We start from the raw sequence: 19,700 nt of genomic DNA, 5'->3' as shown, positions 1-19,700 counted from the left end.
TTCAAGTCAAAAGATCGATCGGGTTCGATTCAGTAAATTTACAGTTTATTATTATTATGCGAAGCTTGTAGGTGTGTACATATATGACGCCAAGTTACAGCGGTAGAACAATAACGAAAGTAGCGGATTTGACAGCAATAACACGATAGATAGATAGATAGATAAAACGAGAGCACGACGATTCAGTTGAATTGGATCGTTAAAGACGGTTTCCTGTTGAAGAGGATGGGGTCGGTTCAATACGTGTTTTTTTATACCCGTACTCAAAAAAGAGTTAAGGGGTATATTAGATTTGTGGTAAAAGTGGATGTGTGTAACGCAGAGAAGGAAACGTTTCCGACCCCATAAAGTATATATATTCTTGATCAGCATCAATAGCCGAGTCGATATAGCCATGTCTGTCTGTCCGTCTGTCTGTCTTGTTGAGCTAGGGCAACCAAATTTGGTTTCCAGACTTATGTGATATCCCACTGCTACAAGTGTATTTCAAAATTTCGCCCCGCCCCCTTCCGCCCACACAAAGGACGAAAATCTGTGGCAGGCACAGTTTTAAAGAAATCTGTTCTACTATCGTAGAGAATGCCCATATCTACCAGATTGCCGAATCTGAATCAGATCGGATCATAATTATAGCCAGAATGAAGAAATTAATTTTCAGTTGCTTCCCCTCCCCCTCCCGCCAACGACAACGCAAATGATTTGCGCTCTCGCTCGCACACTCTGCCGCGTTCAGTGCGCGAGCAACCCCTAGCGGAGGAGATGTAGAATCTAAATGGTACATGTACAATCTACATGTTAGATGTAGAATAGACATTTTATATGTAGATAGCAGATGTAGCAAAAAAATGTAAAATTTTTTTTTTTTCTAAAATTCTAAAAAATTATAAGCTCAATAATGTATATACTGACTGAGTACGGGTATAAGTAGAGTCGTGTCCCCAGAAACGACTCACACGTTCCTTCTCGTTTAATTACTATTTGATGTGGCGACGATGTGCAGGAAGCGAGTGCTAGGTCAGGACTCCCCTTAAGAACAGGTGCACAAAAGTTGCAGAAACTGTAAAAATGTTAGAAAACTTCAACTTTGACTCGATCTATTTTCAGGTATATCCATTCTTTCACCACGAATCAAAAATCCTGTGAAAGGTGGTATTGTTTTCTTGTCAAAGTTTTGTTTCAGATTATGAGTAAAAATTATGAATGGGCCGAAAACGTTGAGGAAGCAACGTTTTAAGGCCTGTCTCCAGCACTGCGGAAAATTCCTGCCAGGAATTTACTTTTTAGACGTTAGATACTAGAGTTATGTGAAAAAAAGAAGCACTACCTCTAAAAAAGCTTTAAAAAAAATACCAGATTTAAAAAATTCTTCAAAAAAAAGTTCTGTCATAAAAAAGAAAATTATTATCAAACCATTTCTAAGCCCTAAAAATTTGGTTTTGTTCCTTGAGGAAAACTCGTGTCGAGTAGTGTTATTGAACATATATTCCTGTGCCTGTGTGTCAGGAACACACGGTCCCGATAGGCAACTACCGATAGAAATCTGTGAATTCCGCTCATGTTGCTGGATACTCACCCAGAAAAACGTAAACGAAAAATTCCGGCCATAGTTTTTTTTCTATGAAGCTAATCAGGAATATTATGCTTCAAGCGGTAAAATGTGAGGGTTGGAGGGTTGGTCAACCGTTTCACCATAGATTTTAATGAACAATATTTTAAACGACGCCTAATTAATGTAATAATAAACAAAAAATATATGGATATACAGCCATGTTCCGGTCGTCGCGAAAAATCGTGCTCCTGTTTTCGTATTTATTTATTTATTTATTGAAGATTAGCAACTATCTACTTATATAAACTATTATTAAAATTAAAGGAAGAAAGGGGATATACGAATAATTAAAACTAGATTGTAGGTACAGGTATATCTTACTGGGTATAATTTTAAGGGATAATTCAATGGATAGGGTGTGATAAAGATTATTATAATTATAGCATACGATTCTAAAAGGGTCGTGTTGATCGTTATTTGACCTACAGAAGGGTAAACGAAACGAACGAAAGGTACGAGTAGGTCTAAGGGGAACAGAAAAGTCAAGCTCGCCAAGAAGTGATTCTGAGTCAACAAGCCCAACTAGGAGCTTGTCTAGAAACACAACTCCGTTACAAATTCTGCGATGGCTCAATGAAGGTCTAAAAGTTGTAGCCTCTATTGATAAGGTGGCAAGATTCTATCCGAGTCTTAGTTAAAATGACGTAAGGCGAAAAATTGTTTTTGTACTGGTTCTAGAATGGACTATGGCTCCATGTACTGTGGACTCCACACACAAGAATAATATTACAGAATCGGACGAACAAGGGAGACGTACATTGTTTTAATGACATACGGGTCGTCAAACTCCTTATACCGACGCTTTATAAACGCTAGAACACCCTTATCTTTATTTACAGTTGCAGCTATATGGCTATCAAAACACAGTCTATGATCGAAAAGAACTCCAAGGTCAATTGAACTCGAAATTAGTTCGAGGGCATGATTTCCTAGGGCGTACAAGACAAAATGTGGAGCGCGACTGTAAAAAGTCATAAGTTTGCATGTGGTAAGGTTCAGGAAATGGAGATTTTTTAAACACCAAATTTGCAACTCATTTTGGTCGAGTTGAAAGCGTTTGTGCAGGTGCCAATCATGGTAGGAGAGATAGATTTGGACATCATCGCGTACATTAGTGTAGAAGAGTATGTTATAACTTGAGGAAGGTCATTCACAAATAAAATAAACAGGAGTTGACCTAACTGACTACTTTGTGGCACTCCTGATGTGCCATTAACGTCACAACACATTACTAAACAAAACACGTTGTGTGCGGTTAGAAAGATGTGAAGAGATCCAGTTTAGAAGATTAGAGGGGAAACCAATTAAAGAAAGCTTGTGAATGGGCAGAGAATGGTTCACGGAGTCGAAAAATCCGTGAAAATTACGTCTGTTTGCAAGGGATTGCATAAGGACTGCGTACAGTGTTTTAAAATACAACTTGATATCTTGTCTGTCCTCACTTTACTCAATGAAAGGCACAAAAATGCTGTTGGAATGAGGTAAATCGTAGGAATACGGAGTTGATGCGTGGGTAGATATGTGATGATTCGAAGTAGGTGGCAAACAAATTTGCAATACCAGCAGCAGAAGATTCTGTTTTGTTTTGATAATGAAGGCATGGAGAAAATGCATTGGACTTACGTTAAGAATCACTACGGAAGTTTTGACTACATCGGGAAAGGTATTGATTATAACACAGACTATTAACAGGAAAGAATTTAGAACGAGCGGAGGAATATTGGGTGAAAACAGACATAGATCCAGTATTCTGATACTTTTTATAGAGCCTAGTTTTTCTATTCTTTAAATAAGAAAAATTCCTGGATAGCCAGGCAGGTTTTGACGAAACAGATTTGATTACAGGAACATATTAGTTAAGGGCTTCGTTAATAATGTCATAGAACGAATTGACTTTTTCGTCAATGTTCGGTAACACGTGGAGAAACGTCCAATCTACATGCGAGACATAAAGTCTAGGAGTCTAACCCTATTATTTCTAATGGAATTAATATGGACAAGGGAGACATCGGTAAGCCCGTCGATAAAATCCTTGTAGCAATTTGGTAGTAACAAGTTAGACGCATACTAGGCAGCAAAGAAAGAAGTGGTAAGCTAAAATCACCCATGAAAATAATACAATCGTTGCAACATAAAGTAGATGCAATAGTCTGAATTGCAGAAAGGTGATATGAGTAAACCTCAGCATGATTTATATCATGAAGCCAGGCGTTAAGTCTAGAGAAAAAACGTTGTTTAACATCCGCTATTGTAGCCTTCGGTATAAGACGGGAGACAAAGATAGCCTCACGTGGTACCACTGCTCTTACTTGAAGTCCCGAGCGAGAGAGAAGGTTAAGCCACACCCAAAAAAAATCTCGTGGCAGAAACGCTGGCAGCGTCGATAAAAACGGTGTGAGAAACACCGGAGGGACCGCTCAGAGTAGCATGACTGGTGTAAAGGTCGATTTTGGGCACCTATTAGATTTTGGGTTTTTTGGCAAAAAACCAACCCATTTGGGGAAATGGGGAATTTCGCGGCGTTTTATTCAAACTCAGATTTCAGCGAAAGTAATATCAATATTAATATATTGATGAAAATTTCTGTTAATGTTGTGCATTGACGTTTCTTTAAAATGGTTATAACATTATGTAAATATGATTCGTAGTTTTTTTTTTTTTAATTAAAACTTTATTCGCACAGGACAAAAATTCCTAGATTAATAAGAGCTACAAATATACCTCTAGCCCATTTGAAACATTTTTCTCGTTTTTTTTTTTAGATAGCTAAACATGTTAGAAAAATTTTGTGGAATAAGTTTTTTCAAGAATCATTTTTTTTAAGAGATAATAGCAATAGAAAATATGGATCCAAAAATACCGAAAAAGTTAACTTTTGCTTGGATTATATAGTTGTTGTTCATTAAATTAACACTATAATATCGCAACAGAATAATATGGAAATTTGTTTTGATAGATATTGAATATTTTGGTCTCAGCGGACTTCGTCAGAGAAATGCCCATATGTCAATCAAATCACAAAGGTTTATATAATTTTTTTAGTTCAAGCGAATCATGTTACCTGCTACCCAGAAGTTGTTGGGCCTACAGTATGTGTATACGTATACCTCGCTTATCTGCTTTTCTTTTTGTATCTGACCATCTAAATGTCCACGCTTCGCTACAAACCTGTGCGAGGTAACGATCCATTTATTAATTGTGATAAATGTAAATTTGTATTTTTATTTTTAAATTTACGTAGAATAGTTATAGTTAGTTATGTCTGACATGATGTCTTAGTTCTTGTGTGGGTGCTATCCTTGATTTGTTCGAACTTTTCTTGTGCTGCCATGAATATAGATAAAAAAAAATGAACCTAAATATTATTTATAGGGAGAGGGCTTACATTGCATTCAAAAAACATTTAGTCAGTCATATAACTCATACCAAACAAGTATGCAAATGTCATTTTATTCAGAGCATATTTGATTGTATTTACAATTTGTATGGTCAAAAATTAAACTTGGAAATTCCATTAAGACCCATGTCTGACCGCCAAATAGTTTCTGCATGAATATTCTAAATCAATTGCAGTCCATTGTATCTTTTAAATTGTGCCTGCCACAATTTTCGTCCTTTGTGTGGTCGGATGGGGGCGGGGAAATTTTGAAATACACTTGTAGCAGTGTGATATCACATGAGTCTGGAAACCAAATTTGGTTGCTTTAGCTCTTATAGTCTCTGAGAACCAGGCGCTCATAAAGACGGACAGACAGACAGACGGACAGACATACATCCACCTTTACCACAAATACAATATATCCCTTAACTCTTTTTGAGTACAGGTATAAAAAGTTTGTTTGGTTCGAAGCGGCGAAATGGTGTCGGGTAGTGTTATTTATTATAAAGCTAGACATTTTAGCACCATGTACTCATGCAAACTAAATTTACAATTACAACCAAATGTAAGATATTTAAGTTATGTTAAAAAAAGAAACGCTACCTCTGAAAAAAAGCTTAAAAAATTAACAGTTTTAAAAAATTCTTAAAAAAAAAATCTGCCATGAAAAAAAATAGAATATCACAAAGCCCCAAATCTATAAAATAAAGTTAGTTTGGTTCGAAGCGGCAAAATGGTGTCGGGTAGTGTTATTTATTGTAAAGCTAGACATTGTAGCACCAAACTAAATTTTAAAAGATTTTTCTTTCATGAAAATATGTATATTGATTCGTTCAGAAGTTATAAATTAGGAAGCTGAAATGGCGGAGGGCCCCACTTTGCGCCGGCCGGAAGCGTAAAGACCTGCACAAAGCTAAAAATAACACATTTAGTTTATATTCTAGAGATTTTGAGGAATTTTTCACTGAACTGAAACAGTTCCAGAACTCCAGACACAGTGATGTACTATAAATTCATAGCCATTTAGATAAGATTTTAGTAAAATTTTAACTAGCTTTTGTATTTCCAAACACAGAAAAAGCTCTTCGGATTTTATTAACATTGAAAAATTGTTCTACCGAACGTTTCTTTTCACAATTAAAGCGAATCTAAAGCTGCTGAAAGAGCTGCAGTGCGACAAGAAATGTTGAGTATACTTTGATTGGATTTGATGATTTAATTGACGAATTTGGTAACGATTGTAGTTTTATTTATATGATGTCGCATTAACAAAAAATGTATGAAAAAGCTGGGCCCCCAAATTGATGGTTGCTTAGGGCCACGTTGAGGGTTGATCGGCCCTGGGTACCCCTTACCCACATTCTTGATCAGCATCAATAGCCAAGTCGATATAGCCATGTCTGTCTGTCCATCTCGATAAACGTCTAGGTCTCAGGGACTATAAGAGCTAGATCAACCCAACTTTGTTTCCAGATTTATATGATATCACACTGTTGCAAGTGTATTTTTAAATTTCGAGCCGCCCCCACAAAGGACGAAAAATCTGTGGCATCCACAATTTCGAAGATACGTGAAAACTGAACATGCATTATCCTAACCATCTCGTCCAGATGGCCTGGCCGAGTCTGAAAATGGAAACAGATAAAATATTGTTAACTTTGACTGACTGAATACAGGGTATATAAGGAGAGACGCGAATTTAGACACGTCGTACAACGTTCCCCCTCGTTGTACCTTATCGTAACTTAGGATCCCATTGCGTCGTTTGTTGGTCGGAAGGCGGCGGCGCTAAATTTTGAAATACACTTGTAACAGTGTGATATAACATGAGATTGAAACAAATTTTCGGTGGCTCTAGCTCTTTTAGTCTCCGAGAAGAAGGCGCTCAATAAGACGGACAGACAGACAGTATATAGATTCGCTTTTCGAGGAACCTATTTATAGAAAAGAAAAATACCACAAACTGTGGATTTGTAGATTCGGAAAATTTTCCTTCTGTTTGTTACAGACATGCACTTCGATTTTTCGAGTGAAGGGTCGAAATCATTTAAATATTGCAAGACCAAACATATGTGAGAAATTTCGTTGAGTATAAATGGTGTTGCATAGTTTTATTGTTTGCCGACGTATTAAGAAATGTCAATTTCAAAATTTTCCTGCCTTATTTTTTTGAATTTATATAAAAATTTTCTGTTCAATTAATTTTCATTCATAGGCCGATGCCAGTTTGGGTATGCATGAGCGCGAATATATCCAGGAATCCTTAAGCTATGTCCTACGTATACAAGAAGTGCAGGAAAGAATTAAATTTGAATTCGTTGAAATATTGCTTGCCTTTATTTCCGGCTGGTTGGTTTTTTATCACACAGCTCACGAACAGGCTGAAGACCACCGCGATTACCTGCAGGATCTAAGACATAAAGTACAGAAGGTAAGATGACTAGATATGTATATATACATATATAAATAGTTAGATTAAGGCAGAAAAGTTATTAATTTTTATTTATCTACCAGCAGACCCGCGCGCTTCGCTGCTTACTAAATGCATTAAAAGTTTAGGAATTCATCGAAATTAAACAATGATAACACTGGTCAACACGATTTTTCCTCAATGAACAAAATCAACTTTTTCTTAAAGATTTGGGGCTAATAGCCTTTTCACACTGGGGACCATCCACCATCCATTTCTGTATTTCGGTATTTTTTCGATAATTGTCAAATGCAACAATAAATATTTGACATTCACAACAAAAAATCGGAATTCACTACGAAAATGTAAACAATGACAGACAGGAAAATGGTAAAAAAACAACAAAAAAACATCTGATATGTCAAAATTGTCTCAGATACACAACTCTGTTTGTGGATTATCCTCTGGAATCCTCTCATTTATGAATGCTCTGCAAAACTCAAGCAGGATATTGCACACGCTATAGGCTGACAGCCTTCCGACTATTCTTTACTCAAAACAAAGAGCCCAAAGTATACGGCTGTACATAACTTAGCTTTAAAAACGCCTCGTTGTTTTTGGGTACATCTTTCTCCCAAAATGTCCCAAACCGCTTCTCAACACACATATAATTTATATTTTTATTTAAAACATTGATTGGATTTAGTATAAGCAGTCACAAATGACCACAACCTTCCGGGCTTCAGTGTTTTCAAAACAGATATCCATTCTATTATCTCCTCCTCGTCAAAGTTATCCTCATCATCATCGTCCATGTCCAACAACATGATTAGCTTCTGCAAGAATATGTTTTGCTGCTGAATCACATTCACGACCATTGAAGTGTTATTTATATTCATTTTAATTAAAGTAAACAAATTTTCACCGCACACAATTGTGAGCAACAGCTGTTTCTCATGGATGGTGGATGGTGTCAATGTGAATCGGTGTTTCACATCTTTCAAAAATTCCCACCGTTCCCCCAGGATGGACTCAGTGTGCAGAGAGTATTAGAAATGGTTTGATAATATATTTTTTTTCTATGGCAGAACTTTTTTTTGAAGAATTTAAATCTGGTGTTTTTTTTAAGCTTTTTTCAGAGGTAGCGCTTGTTTTTTTCATATAACTGTAGTATCTTACGTCTGGTTGTAAAGAACTTTGCTATTTTGAAAAGATAATTAAAACAGCTAGAAGTTAAGCCTAAACACTTTGTGATTACAGCTTACCGTCTGGGAAATATAAAGCATTGAAATGCAAAAATGATGATTTTTGTGCGGTATTTTTTACGAAATTTTGACTTTAAAAACTCAGGAAAAGTCGAAAAAAATGATATTCTGTGTTCTCTATTTTTTTGTTTAGAGGTGCATTAATTTGGCGTCGTTTAAGGTATCGCTTATTAAAATCTATGGAGAGACTTTGGAACTAAAATTCGTTAACCAAACCTAAAATATGGAAAAAATTAACAAAAAATACCTTTTTGAAGGCGGCGGGCCCAACTGCCAATTACAACCAGATGAAAGATACTAGAGTTATGTGAAAAAAAAAAGAAAAAAAAAGCTTAAAAAAAATACCAGACTTCAAAAATTCTTCAAAAAAAAGTTCTGCCATAGAAAAAAAACCATAATTCTTTAAAAAATTTTAAAGCCCCATATCTGTCAGAAAAAGTCGGTTTGGATCCTTGAGGAAAAAAAAGTTAGGTTTTGTCGAGTAGTGTAATCAAAAGAAACAAATATACTGACACAAATTTTTTTTGCCACAAAGTCTGGCTATAATTTAAAAAGCCGCATGTAATTTGGTGCACGCGTTGTGGAGAAATTAAATTAAATAGGCGTTCAAACACACACTCTTGGACCAAATTGAAGATTTTTTTTATTAATTTTGAATTCTTGAGGAACCCATTTATAGACAAGAAGGAACGTGTGAGTCGCTTCTGGGGACGCGACTTTACTTTTATACTCGTACTTAGTCAGTATATAAATTTTTGTGCTTATGATTTATGTAGAATTAAAAAAAATTTTACATTTTACATTTTTTTGCTACATCTATTGTCTAAATCTACATATACTATGTATATTGTTCATCTAACATGTAGATTATACATGTACCATTTAGATTCTACATCTCCTCCGCTAAGGGTTGCTCGCGCACTGAACGCGGCATAGTGTGCGAGCGAGAAAGAGAATAAGTGGTTGGTTTCTTGCAGGAGGGGGCGGCGGAAGCAACAGAAAATTAATTTCTTCATTCTGGCTATAATAATGATCCGATCTGATTCAGATTTGGCAATCTGGTAGATATGGGCAATCTCTACAATACTGCGTTTTTAGTTTTATCGTATCTTTAAAATTGTGCCTGCCACAGATTTTCGTCCTTTGTGTGGGCGGAAGGGGCGGGTCGAAATTTTGAAATACACTTGTAGCAGTGTGATATCACATGAGTCTGGAAATCAAATTTGGTTGCCCTAGCTCTTATAGTCTCTGAGATCTAGGCGCTCAACAAGACGGACGGACGGACGGACAGACAGACATGGCTATATCGACTCGGCTATTGATGCTGATCAAGAATATATATACTACTTTATGGGGTCGGAAACGTTTCCTTCTCTGCGTTACACACATCCACTTTTACCACAAATCGAATATACCCCTACACTCTTTATGGAGTACGGGTATAATTAAACCATAAAAAACAAAAATAAAGTAATACAAACATTTTTAAATCCCGAAATCTATCAGAAAATGTCATTTTGGTCCAATTTGATTCGGCGGAATACTCGCCCTGAGATGCAGCCCTAAAAGCCGTTTCATCGTCTTTAAAAGAAGGGACAAAAGACTTATTGGTCTGGGCAGTGTGTGAGGGTTTACCTGCCTTGGGTATAAAAACGACTTTGGTCTGAAGCCATGTGTCTGGGATTTGTCCGTGAGAGAAAATTTCCTCGTAAATCTGTTTGGGCCAATTTATGGCCCTTTGTCCAGCGTGAATCAGTTGGGCTGGGAGAATACGGCCCAGGTGGTCTGACTGTCTTGTGCGTTGGCGTCGCATCCCACAATTAGGCCGATGTCATTGGCCTCGTTGTCTGCGATGAGAGCCCTTTGGGGCGCGTGTGGAGGAGGATCAGGTTGGTCGTGACCCATGTATGTGGAGAACATCCTTAGTGAGCTCTTCTGGCCGCTGTGTGATCTTCGTTGCTGAAATTTGGGAGCAAAAATAAGTGTAACTCTATTTTTGGAAGTATGCAGGTACGGGTTTTACCTGTGGTGCCAGCTACGTGTAGCTTATAGTCTTGAGTCGTCAGACCAAAAACCCTGTTTCCGAGGATCCAGGGCTCTTGAATGAGGACTAAGTCGGCTCCACCCTTGGATAGGGCATCGCATGCTGCCTTACAATGATGGAGGTTTATCTGCAGGAGGGTCAGGGACATTCCTGAGACTCACCTCCACCATTGTGTCGCCGGAATCGCTCTCGGTGAACTCCGTGTCCTCTCTCCCACATCGATGCGTCCCAGACTAGAACTAATTAAACAAGCCTATGATCCTAAGTAAACAATTGTACTAATAGAAACTGTATATATACCTCACATTTTACCGAATAAAATCAGTAAGAAAGAAAACTCTGACGTTTTCACATCTCCGAAGCCCAATTTGTTCAAGTACCGATTGCGACGTCATTTTGTTACTTTTACATGAACCTGTGGCATACACATTTATATATAAGCATATGATTGTCATATTGACCATCACCAGAACCAAGTGAATCTACATCAACAGATTCATTTCATTCGGTCATAGCTGAAAAGGGACGCACCCCCTTCATTGATGTCGGTGCCTCCCCTGGCTAGGTCGCTTGCATCCGACTCGTAGCGGTCCAAGATGTCGTCCGACATCTCCGACGCCACGTCCGACGCCGCGGTTTGGCTTGCCGCTTCCGGGACATCTGACAGCTCGAGATCTGGCTGGATCTCTGCTTGCATGCCCTTAGAGTCGGATTTGTAGGCGGCTATGATCGCCTTCCGGTAGCCATAGTCCACTACTCCGTCTGACTTCCTCAGGAGTAAGAGAGACTCCTCATGGCCCCTGGGTATCCTTGAGCGCCGCCACTGCCTTCATGTAGAGGGCCGCCGACCGAGCATCTTGGCAGGCGATGGCTTTCACCGTGCCTTGATGCCACCCAGCGTCCTCACATTTAGGCAGTGGATCGCCGTTTTCAGCGAGCTCCTCCAGAAATCTGTCCTGGAGCTCCACATCGAACAGACGCCATTTGTCCCGAGGACATTACCGGCCTTGGCGCCCCTGTCCAGGACGCCAATTATGGTCTGGCCCCTCGCCACCTCCGCAAACGATCTGTTCGCAGGGTGGTTTTTCGCCCGCTTGGCTTGCTGGGCGTAGCCTGGATGTTGAGCGGGATCTTCCGCTTAGCTCTGCCGCTTGGTCGGTGCCTTTGCTTCGCCCTTTTCAGCTTTTGCTGCTGGAAATTCGGGATTATGGACGTGGCCCAAAGTCTCTGCTCCTTCCCCTTCACCGACGACCTGCAGTCAGGGCCGTCGTTCGACAGGATGAAAACAGCGCGCCTCCTGTCTTGGTAGGACGGCTTCTTTCCCTGTGGTGCAGTACCTCCCCCTGTCGAGGTTGACGGGGGTTTCCCGGTCACAAGGCGCTTTCCAGCCGCGATTACGCTCTACTTGGCAGCCACCCCGATAACCGGTTTGCCCCCGGTGCCCCCCGACGTGGATGGGCCCGATTGGCTTATCGGAGCCCTACTTGCATCGGTAGCTGCTAGAAGACAGCGGAACGACTGAGTCTCCTTCCCCGTCTTCTTAGGACCTGGTGTCCCAGGAGTTGATGTAGAGGGATTGGCTTGTCCCTCCGGTACTTTAGGAGGAGTATGGAGCTCTTTTGCGGCTTGTTTTTGGTTATTTGTTTTTGAGATTGGCATGTTCCCACGAGTAGGCGGGAAGGGGCTAGTCACCCGAGGCATAGCCCGCTTGCCTCGGGAAGCCTAATTTAAACTGGAGGTCGGCAGGTATCCAGAGTTCGCATATACAGCACCGAGCTCCCCTCGGCCACGCATCCATTAGCATATCCTGTTTCACCGTGGATTGGGGTAATTTCACTACAAGAGTTTTCTTCTCTCCGCCCGACTACAATTAGCCAGCATCTGTGGCAGACTCTTGACCTTACCAGGACCTGTTTCCAGCCGCCCCCACTGGTGTGTACAGTTACGGCGGGTGACGGGTCGCTCCTGATCCCCCCGCATCCTAGAAACCAGGAGACAGGCAGCATCGGATCAGTGCAAGCCCTGACCCGAAACACTCCTACCCCTAGTCCAAGGGTTCAGCTATGGCGAGACGGCCCTTCATCTGTTAGTCCCCCTGTATCACCCGAATGACTGACGGCCTGAGCTGGTACTAACGCGTGTGTATTACAGCAGTAAATTTAGCGCTTAACAGTACAAAGAGTAAACAAATTCACAAAAGTGGATTCCAGAGCGCCTTGAAATGAAAATTAACCTGCTTTTGCTTTTCAGCAAAATGTGAAAACCGGAGCCGCCTGATAAGGTTGAGGTTTTGACTAGTGGGGTCTGTAAGGAGAGCACTGGGTTGGCATTGGAGATAAATAGCCTCTTTGATTGCTACAACCTTCACTTGGAACACACTGCAATGATCCGGGAGTCTAAGCTCGTCGCAGTAGACACCCCCCCACCCATGTTTATATGTATATATGGACCGCATTTGTAGGTCGCCCCTCTCCCAGTCCTCCGTAAATTAGATTGATATCTGGAAAGGCGTCGAGAGGTGATCAGTCGGGATGTAGAAATCTGCCCTCACAGGTAAATACGGGGTGAGATTCCAGAGTGCCCAAACGCAGATGTTTTCCAACGTTTGGATTCTCTCATTTTGAGCTCGGAAATTGTTGCAATCATTTTTCTCTTCAGTTCTACAGGAATAAGGTAAGACATGGTATCATGGACTTTGCCTGGGGTAGTGCGTAGCCCACCAGTTATGCAAAGCACTGCCATGCGTTGCACTCGGCTGAGTGTATTCATGTTTTCCTGCAGGTATAGAGAGTCTTCTTTACCCTGTCCTCTACGCTCAGTTTCCAATCGATCTTTATGTCTCCCCATAGAGTTTTTGGGGAGTCAGTATCGAAATCTTGTACTTCCTAGTGAAGAGTACAAGTTTTTTTTTTGACAGGTTAACTTCTTGACCGCATATTTCTATCCATTGGGACAGTTTTTTGATATTGCTTATTATACACTCGCATAGTGTCTGTGGAAATTTCTATGGCAATTTTTATGGCAACATCATCAGCATACGCCACCACGCAGCAGTCACCAAAATACGAGGGGTGCTATATATGTTTCTGGCCTAGGTCACTTCTAGCCGTATTAGGACCAAATGGTCAGTTGCATAAAAAAGTTTGGAGTTTTATGAATCCAACCAACTTGGTAAAAAGGTTGTGTTGACGTGGGAACCCACAAAATTTAAAAATCGAAAATTTTACAAAAGTAATCGTGGTGCTTTAAAAGATATGTTTAACATCTAAACAGGTGACGAATCATGCATATATAAATATAAAATTGAAACAAAATTAATTATCGCCGGTATGGATGTTGTAAAGCAAAAAAAGCGCTGATTAAGGCCTGTTTGATAGATACTTTTTCTGAGTGCCAAAATTATTGTAAAAATAGGTTCAACTGTTAAAAAAAAAGGGTTTCTATACCTGGAGAATGTGGTTCAAAATAATAAAACAATTTTCAGACCTTAGGCGTCTGTTTTTATATCCGTACTCAAAAAATAGCTAAGGGGTGTATTGTATTTGTGGTAAAAGTAGATATGTGCAACGCAGAGGAGGAAACGTTTCCGACCCCATAAAGTATATATATTCTTGATCAGTATCAATAGCCGAGTCGATATAGCCATGTCCGTCTGTTCGTCCGTCCGTCCGTCTGTCCGTCTTGATGAGCGCCTAGATCCCAGAGACTATAAGAGCTAGAGAAACCAACTTTGGTTTCCAGACTCATGTGATATCACACTGCTACAAGTGTATTTCAAAATTTCGCACCGCCCCCTTCCGCCCCCAGAAAGGACGAAAATCTGTGGCAGGCACAACTTTAAAGATACGATACAACAAAAAACGTCCAGATTGCCGAATATGAATCAGATCGGATCATAATTATAGCCCAAATGAAGAAATCAATTTTCAGTTGCTTCCCCCGCCACCCCTTGCAGGAGACCGGCTACTCATTCTCTTTTTCTTGCTCGCACACTCTGCCGCGTTCACTGCGCGAGCAACCCCTAGCGGAGGAGATTTAGAATCTAAATGGTACATGTATAATATACATGTCAGATGTTGAATAGAATGTTGATGTAGATAACAGATGTAGCAATAAAATTGAAAATGTAACAATTTCTTTTTATTTCTAAAATGCTAAAAAATCATATTTTCAATAATGTATATACCGACTGAGTATGGGTATAAGTAGAGTCGCGTCCCCAGAAGCGACTCACACGTTCCTTCTCGTTCATAGTTAGGCTAGAAACTTAACTAGCAGCCTACGCATATGAGTGCCTTTTAATTGTTGTCTTTGAGACCTGTATTGTCCTACGAGACTGATTGAGATGCCAAGCTTTTATGGCACCTATATCTGTCCAAAATCAAATAAATAATACAATAAACTTTATAAACGTTTTTAGACGTTCGTTCGTTCTCTTTCGTAGTGACCAGACGTGTTTTTGTTTTGCGCTCCGCATTTTCATTTTATTTTACTTAAACATCCGGTTTTTTATCTTCAAACTAACTCCCTAACTTTTTTGTATCGTAGAATCAATCCTTAACAACGGTTGCATGCCTAATAATTGTGTTAAAACACAAATTATTTAATTAATTGTGTGAAATCACAACTTATTTAATAAATTGTGCGTAGTTTAGTCGTGTGTTTTTGTTGTTGCTTTTCGTAAGTACGCCCTCTCATTAAATTTAGCCGCTCTTTGTCGTAGCTTTTGCCGTCTATCACTCTCTTTATTTCACCTACATCTCAATAACTGTTCTTTCTGTCTCGCTCTCGTAACTTTCTATGCAGTAGCGTTCTCATAAGCTGTTGCAACCACTCTTTCATCTCAGTTTTTCCGATTTCGCTTTGGTCACATTGGTCTGATTGCTATTTGTTTTGAACTTTCTTTTCTCGAAATAAAAAAAAGGTACATCATTATGGATTTTGCTGTCGTCTGTGCCAAAAAAAACCTGCTAGAAGCAGATCACTCATGACCAGCCCAATATCCCTTGCTGGCTTTGTAGGGATCTCGGGCCGTGTAGGAGATGCCATTTCCCAAAACAACGGCCTGCATTCTAGTTGTGAGGAATGCCGTGCTGTGGAAAACGACATGCGTTTGTTCATGAGGCAGACGCGGAAAGGCTTTAATGAGCTTATCGTGGGCTTTAAACAGCAATATGATCGGCACTTGGCCATGGACACTCAGTTCAGAAGTTTACAGCTGCTGGCTGACTCTCCGAGGCGCAAGAAGTCTACTCCGCGGGACTTGCAAGTGCCGACTGTCTCACGTCCGCCAGCATCTGGAAAACTTACTCCGACTACGCCTTCAGTGCAGCAATTGATTACGTTTGCTACTCCAAGAGCAACGATTACTGCTGGTGATGCAGATTCGGGAGCCAAATGCGTCACTTAGGAGAGTATGCAGTTAGAAATGTCTGTAGCGTCCGTGTCCGTCGAGTCCGCACCCAACTCCTTAACTATCCCATCAGTTTCGCTGCCACCAGCTAAAAGATGTCCAGGACCCCCTGATACTGCCATCTCAGCTACTAGGCCTGTGGTGCCAAAACCACTGGTGGGAGTCCCAACAAAGCGGAAAGTTTTTGTATCACGGCTTGCCCCTCACCTTACGTCTAACGATTTAACTGCTTTCATTCAAAGCAAAATAAAAGCCGACGGCTTAAAGGTGGAGAAGTTTAATTTTTCTTATGCCAGGGAGATAGCCTCCTTTGAGATAAGCGTCTGTCCAACTGAGTTCGAACTATTTGCTCTGCCAAATTTTGGCCGGAGTACTTGGTTGTGACAGAGTACAAGACTAACAAGGCCCCCCCATTAACTCTTCTTAGTAGTCAGACCAGTGCTCCATCTTTACCCTCATCTTCCCCCTCTATTTCTACTCATCCAAAAAACTAACTTCCTCTCTTTTAGTTAACTACCAGAATGCTCGAGGATTGCGTAGTAAGTTAGGTTAGGTTAAGGCGGTTGTCGGGATCGCTAGGAACCCGACACACTTGCTGCCCGTTGTGATACCGCATAGATCATGTCCTCTTCCCTTTCGAGACACTATGTCAGAAATTATCCTATCCGGATGCCCTTATGAAGTTTGCGATCCTTCTGGGACTCATTGTAGAAATGTCATCTATGAAAGGTGAGCCAAAGTACTGCAGCCTCCTTCTACTGAGAGCCGGACAGGAGCAAAACAGATTTTCCACCGTTTCCTCCTCGTCCTCATCTCTGCAACTACGACAGAGGTCGTTGTAGGGGGCACCCAGCCTTTTTGCATGGGTGCCTATTAGCCAATGTCCCGTAAGGACACGTATAACTGAGCTGCACCTTTTCCAGCTGAGTTTGCAAAGCTTATCGGTGCGCTTCTTTGTGATATTAGGTCATGCTTGCCGAGTTATACGACATAGTGGCACTGTTTGCCATCTATTGTCTATTAGTAGCTTATAGTCCTGTTTTATTATGAGCTTACAGTGGCCATTGGCATACGAATATCCTCCTTATCTTGGAGAAGGGGGATTGTTGTACAAGTTCTAGCCAGCTCATCTACTATGCAGTTGCCTTCAATGTCCTGGTGGCCTGGGACCCATATTAGGCTAATAACAAACTGATGAGCCATCTCGCTATGACTTCCGCTTGGAAGACCCTGCAGTGATCTGGAATCCTGAAAGAATGTCTTATGTTTAGCTGCTCGGAGTAGATTCCCCCTACGACCTTATTGTCCAGCTTCGAGCCATCTGTGAAGATTTGTATGGCTCCATCTGGGCCAGGTGGTCCCTCGAGCCAGTTGTCTCTGTGAGGGAAAATTATTTCAAAAGGGGTATCTATGTACTTCCTCGGAACGCAGTAGTCCATTTTTTTGGGGACGATGTTGTTTCCATTTAAGATGGATGAGTGACCGATGTGCTGTGACACCCATTGGTCGGAGTATCTCAGATGAATTGCTGCCATTTCTTCCTGCTTCCTACCCGCAAGGTCAAGGATCTGAAGATAGCATTTAGCTCATCATTTGGTGTGGTGCGTAGAGCCCTACTGATGCATAGGGCTGCAGTACGTTTTACGTTGCCCAGTTGTTTAGTAATGGTCCTTTTTAATAGGACAGACCATCACATTGCGACTCGGTAGTGTAGTATTGGTCTAACTATTGCTAGATATATCCATTGGACAATGCTTGGGTTCATGGCCCATATCAACCCAATGGCTTTTTTGCGAGTGTAGAGGGTTGTCGTGGCCTTCTTCAATCTTTCTTTCCAGCTTAGCTTCTTACCAATTACCAACCCTAAATAACTGGAATTGTCGCTGAATTAGAGCCAGCATCCGTTTATTATTGGGGGTTGAGAGGCGGAACTTTTATTTGGTTGTGAACAACATGTAAGATACCTTATATCAGACATGGATATGCATCAGCCTGTCCAGGGTCCTCTATAAGAAATTTGTAGATTTGCTGGAACTTAAGGTTCGGGGCTGGCCTTGAAATGACCGAAAGAGCAGTAGGCAAGGTGGGAAATTTGATGACTCGATAACTGCTGTCGTTTTGTTTATTATTTTTAATGCTTTATTGTCTTGGTTTGTTTACAATTTGAACCTGCTTGTCTTGCTACTTGTGCTGCGGGCTGGTGGACTGCCTAGTACAGCCTCTTGGGTTCGGGCTGATGTACTGCCTAGTGCAGTGTCTTGCGTTCGGGCTGATGGACTGTCTAGTACAGTGTCTTGCGTTCTGGCTGATGGACTGCCTAGTGCAGTGTCTTGTGTTTGGGCTGATAGACTGCCTAGTACAGCCTCTTGGGTTCGGGCTGATGTACTGCCTAGTGCAGCGTCTTGCGTTGAGGCTGATGGACTGCCTAGTGGAGTGTCTTGCGTTCGGGCTGATGGACTGCCTAGTGCAGTGTCTTGCGTTCGGGCTGTTGGACTGCCTGCTTCTTCGGCCGATCTTGGCCCTTTTAAGAAGCTGGAGATCGCACCTGAGCCCGTGATTTTCCGCGGTCTGTCTTTGACCCGGAAATAATTACTTATTGCTTATTATTGGGTGAAAATAATTGTGGGGCGTGGTAAGTGGGTCGCAGCTTGGTGCTTTGGCTAGTCGATCAGTGGGGTTGAGGAAGTGTTTTGCTGAGACTGCATCACTGTAGGTGCGGGCTGCAGTTGGGAATTGGGTTTAAATTTGGGTTTCGCTAACTCTGCATCGCAGAAGGTGATAGCTGAATTTGGGCCGGTAGGTCGATAATTTTATGCTGGCTTGACTTATTGTGAAATAACGCAAATGAAATGTCGCAAGAGGTGGGGTGTTTTAAATTGGTGTGTGGACAAGAATGTGTAGAGTTTTTGATCGAGAGTTCTTAATTAATTGTGTGCGTTGCTTATTTTATATTCCGGAGGTGCTGACACACCGCTATTTGTGGAGAACCGTGGCCAGAGCCAGGGTTTGTTGCCTTTATGCTGTATCTGAGTTTGTTTCCGCAAAGCGTAGATCTGCTGCCACTCCGCTGCTTGTGACGAGCCATAGCTAGAGCCATGTTCCGTTTTAGAGAGATTAACTCCCAGTCCGCGTGACCTTGTCCATTCTGACAGTCTCGCTCGAACTTTGCGGTCATTAGATCGAAGGAAGGAATTTGAAGAATTTTCCCGAGAAGATGATGGCAAAGTCGTCCGCGTATGCCACCACTTTGGGAATAAAGAATATTTTTGCCTTGAGAGTGGGGAATTTTGCCCACTACCAGTTGATGGCCATGCCCTCGGCTTTTTGTAATTGAGCCGGAATGACCTGGTCGGGACCCAGCGATTTGAAGGACTCAAAGCTGTTTATTGCCCATCTAATGTTCCGTTTTGCAGGATGTGCGCCATCGGGGTTACCGGGCCTTAACTTGAGAGGACTGCCGGCTCGATGGTTTTTTTTTATACCCGTACTCAAAAAAGAGTTAAGGGGTGTATTAGATTTGTGGTAAGAGTGAATGTGTGTAACGCAGAGAAGAAAACGTTTCCGACCCCATAAAGTATAA

The 19,700-nt window shown here is 41.2% G+C and overlaps 1 protein-coding gene across 8 annotated transcripts in view; it reads left to right on the top strand.

Moving 5' to 3' along the window:
• Positions 1–19,700, top strand: part of LOC111076104 (rho GTPase-activating protein 26) — a 147,517-nt gene that overhangs the window by 67,053 nt on the left and 60,764 nt on the right. For 7 of the 8 annotated variants that reach the window (XM_022369743.2, XM_022369736.2, XM_022369739.2 and 4 more), the window contains one exon: positions 7,204–7,419. The exons of the other annotated variant lie outside the window; for it this stretch is intronic. In XM_022369743.2, the coding sequence (XP_022225435.1) occupies positions 7,204–7,419 (216 nt within the window). The remainder of the gene's footprint in view (positions 1–7,203; positions 7,420–19,700) is intronic. 8 annotated transcript variants of the gene reach the window in all.

The sequence above is a fragment of the Drosophila obscura genome, unplaced genomic scaffold (assembly GCF_018151105.1).
Source record: "Drosophila obscura isolate BZ-5 IFL unplaced genomic scaffold, ASM1815110v1 contig_87, whole genome shotgun sequence".
Lineage (NCBI taxonomy): Eukaryota > Metazoa > Arthropoda > Insecta > Diptera > Drosophilidae > Drosophila > Drosophila obscura.
The sequence above is the reverse complement of the archived record's forward strand: the minus strand, read 5'-3'. Positions and strand labels throughout refer to the sequence as shown.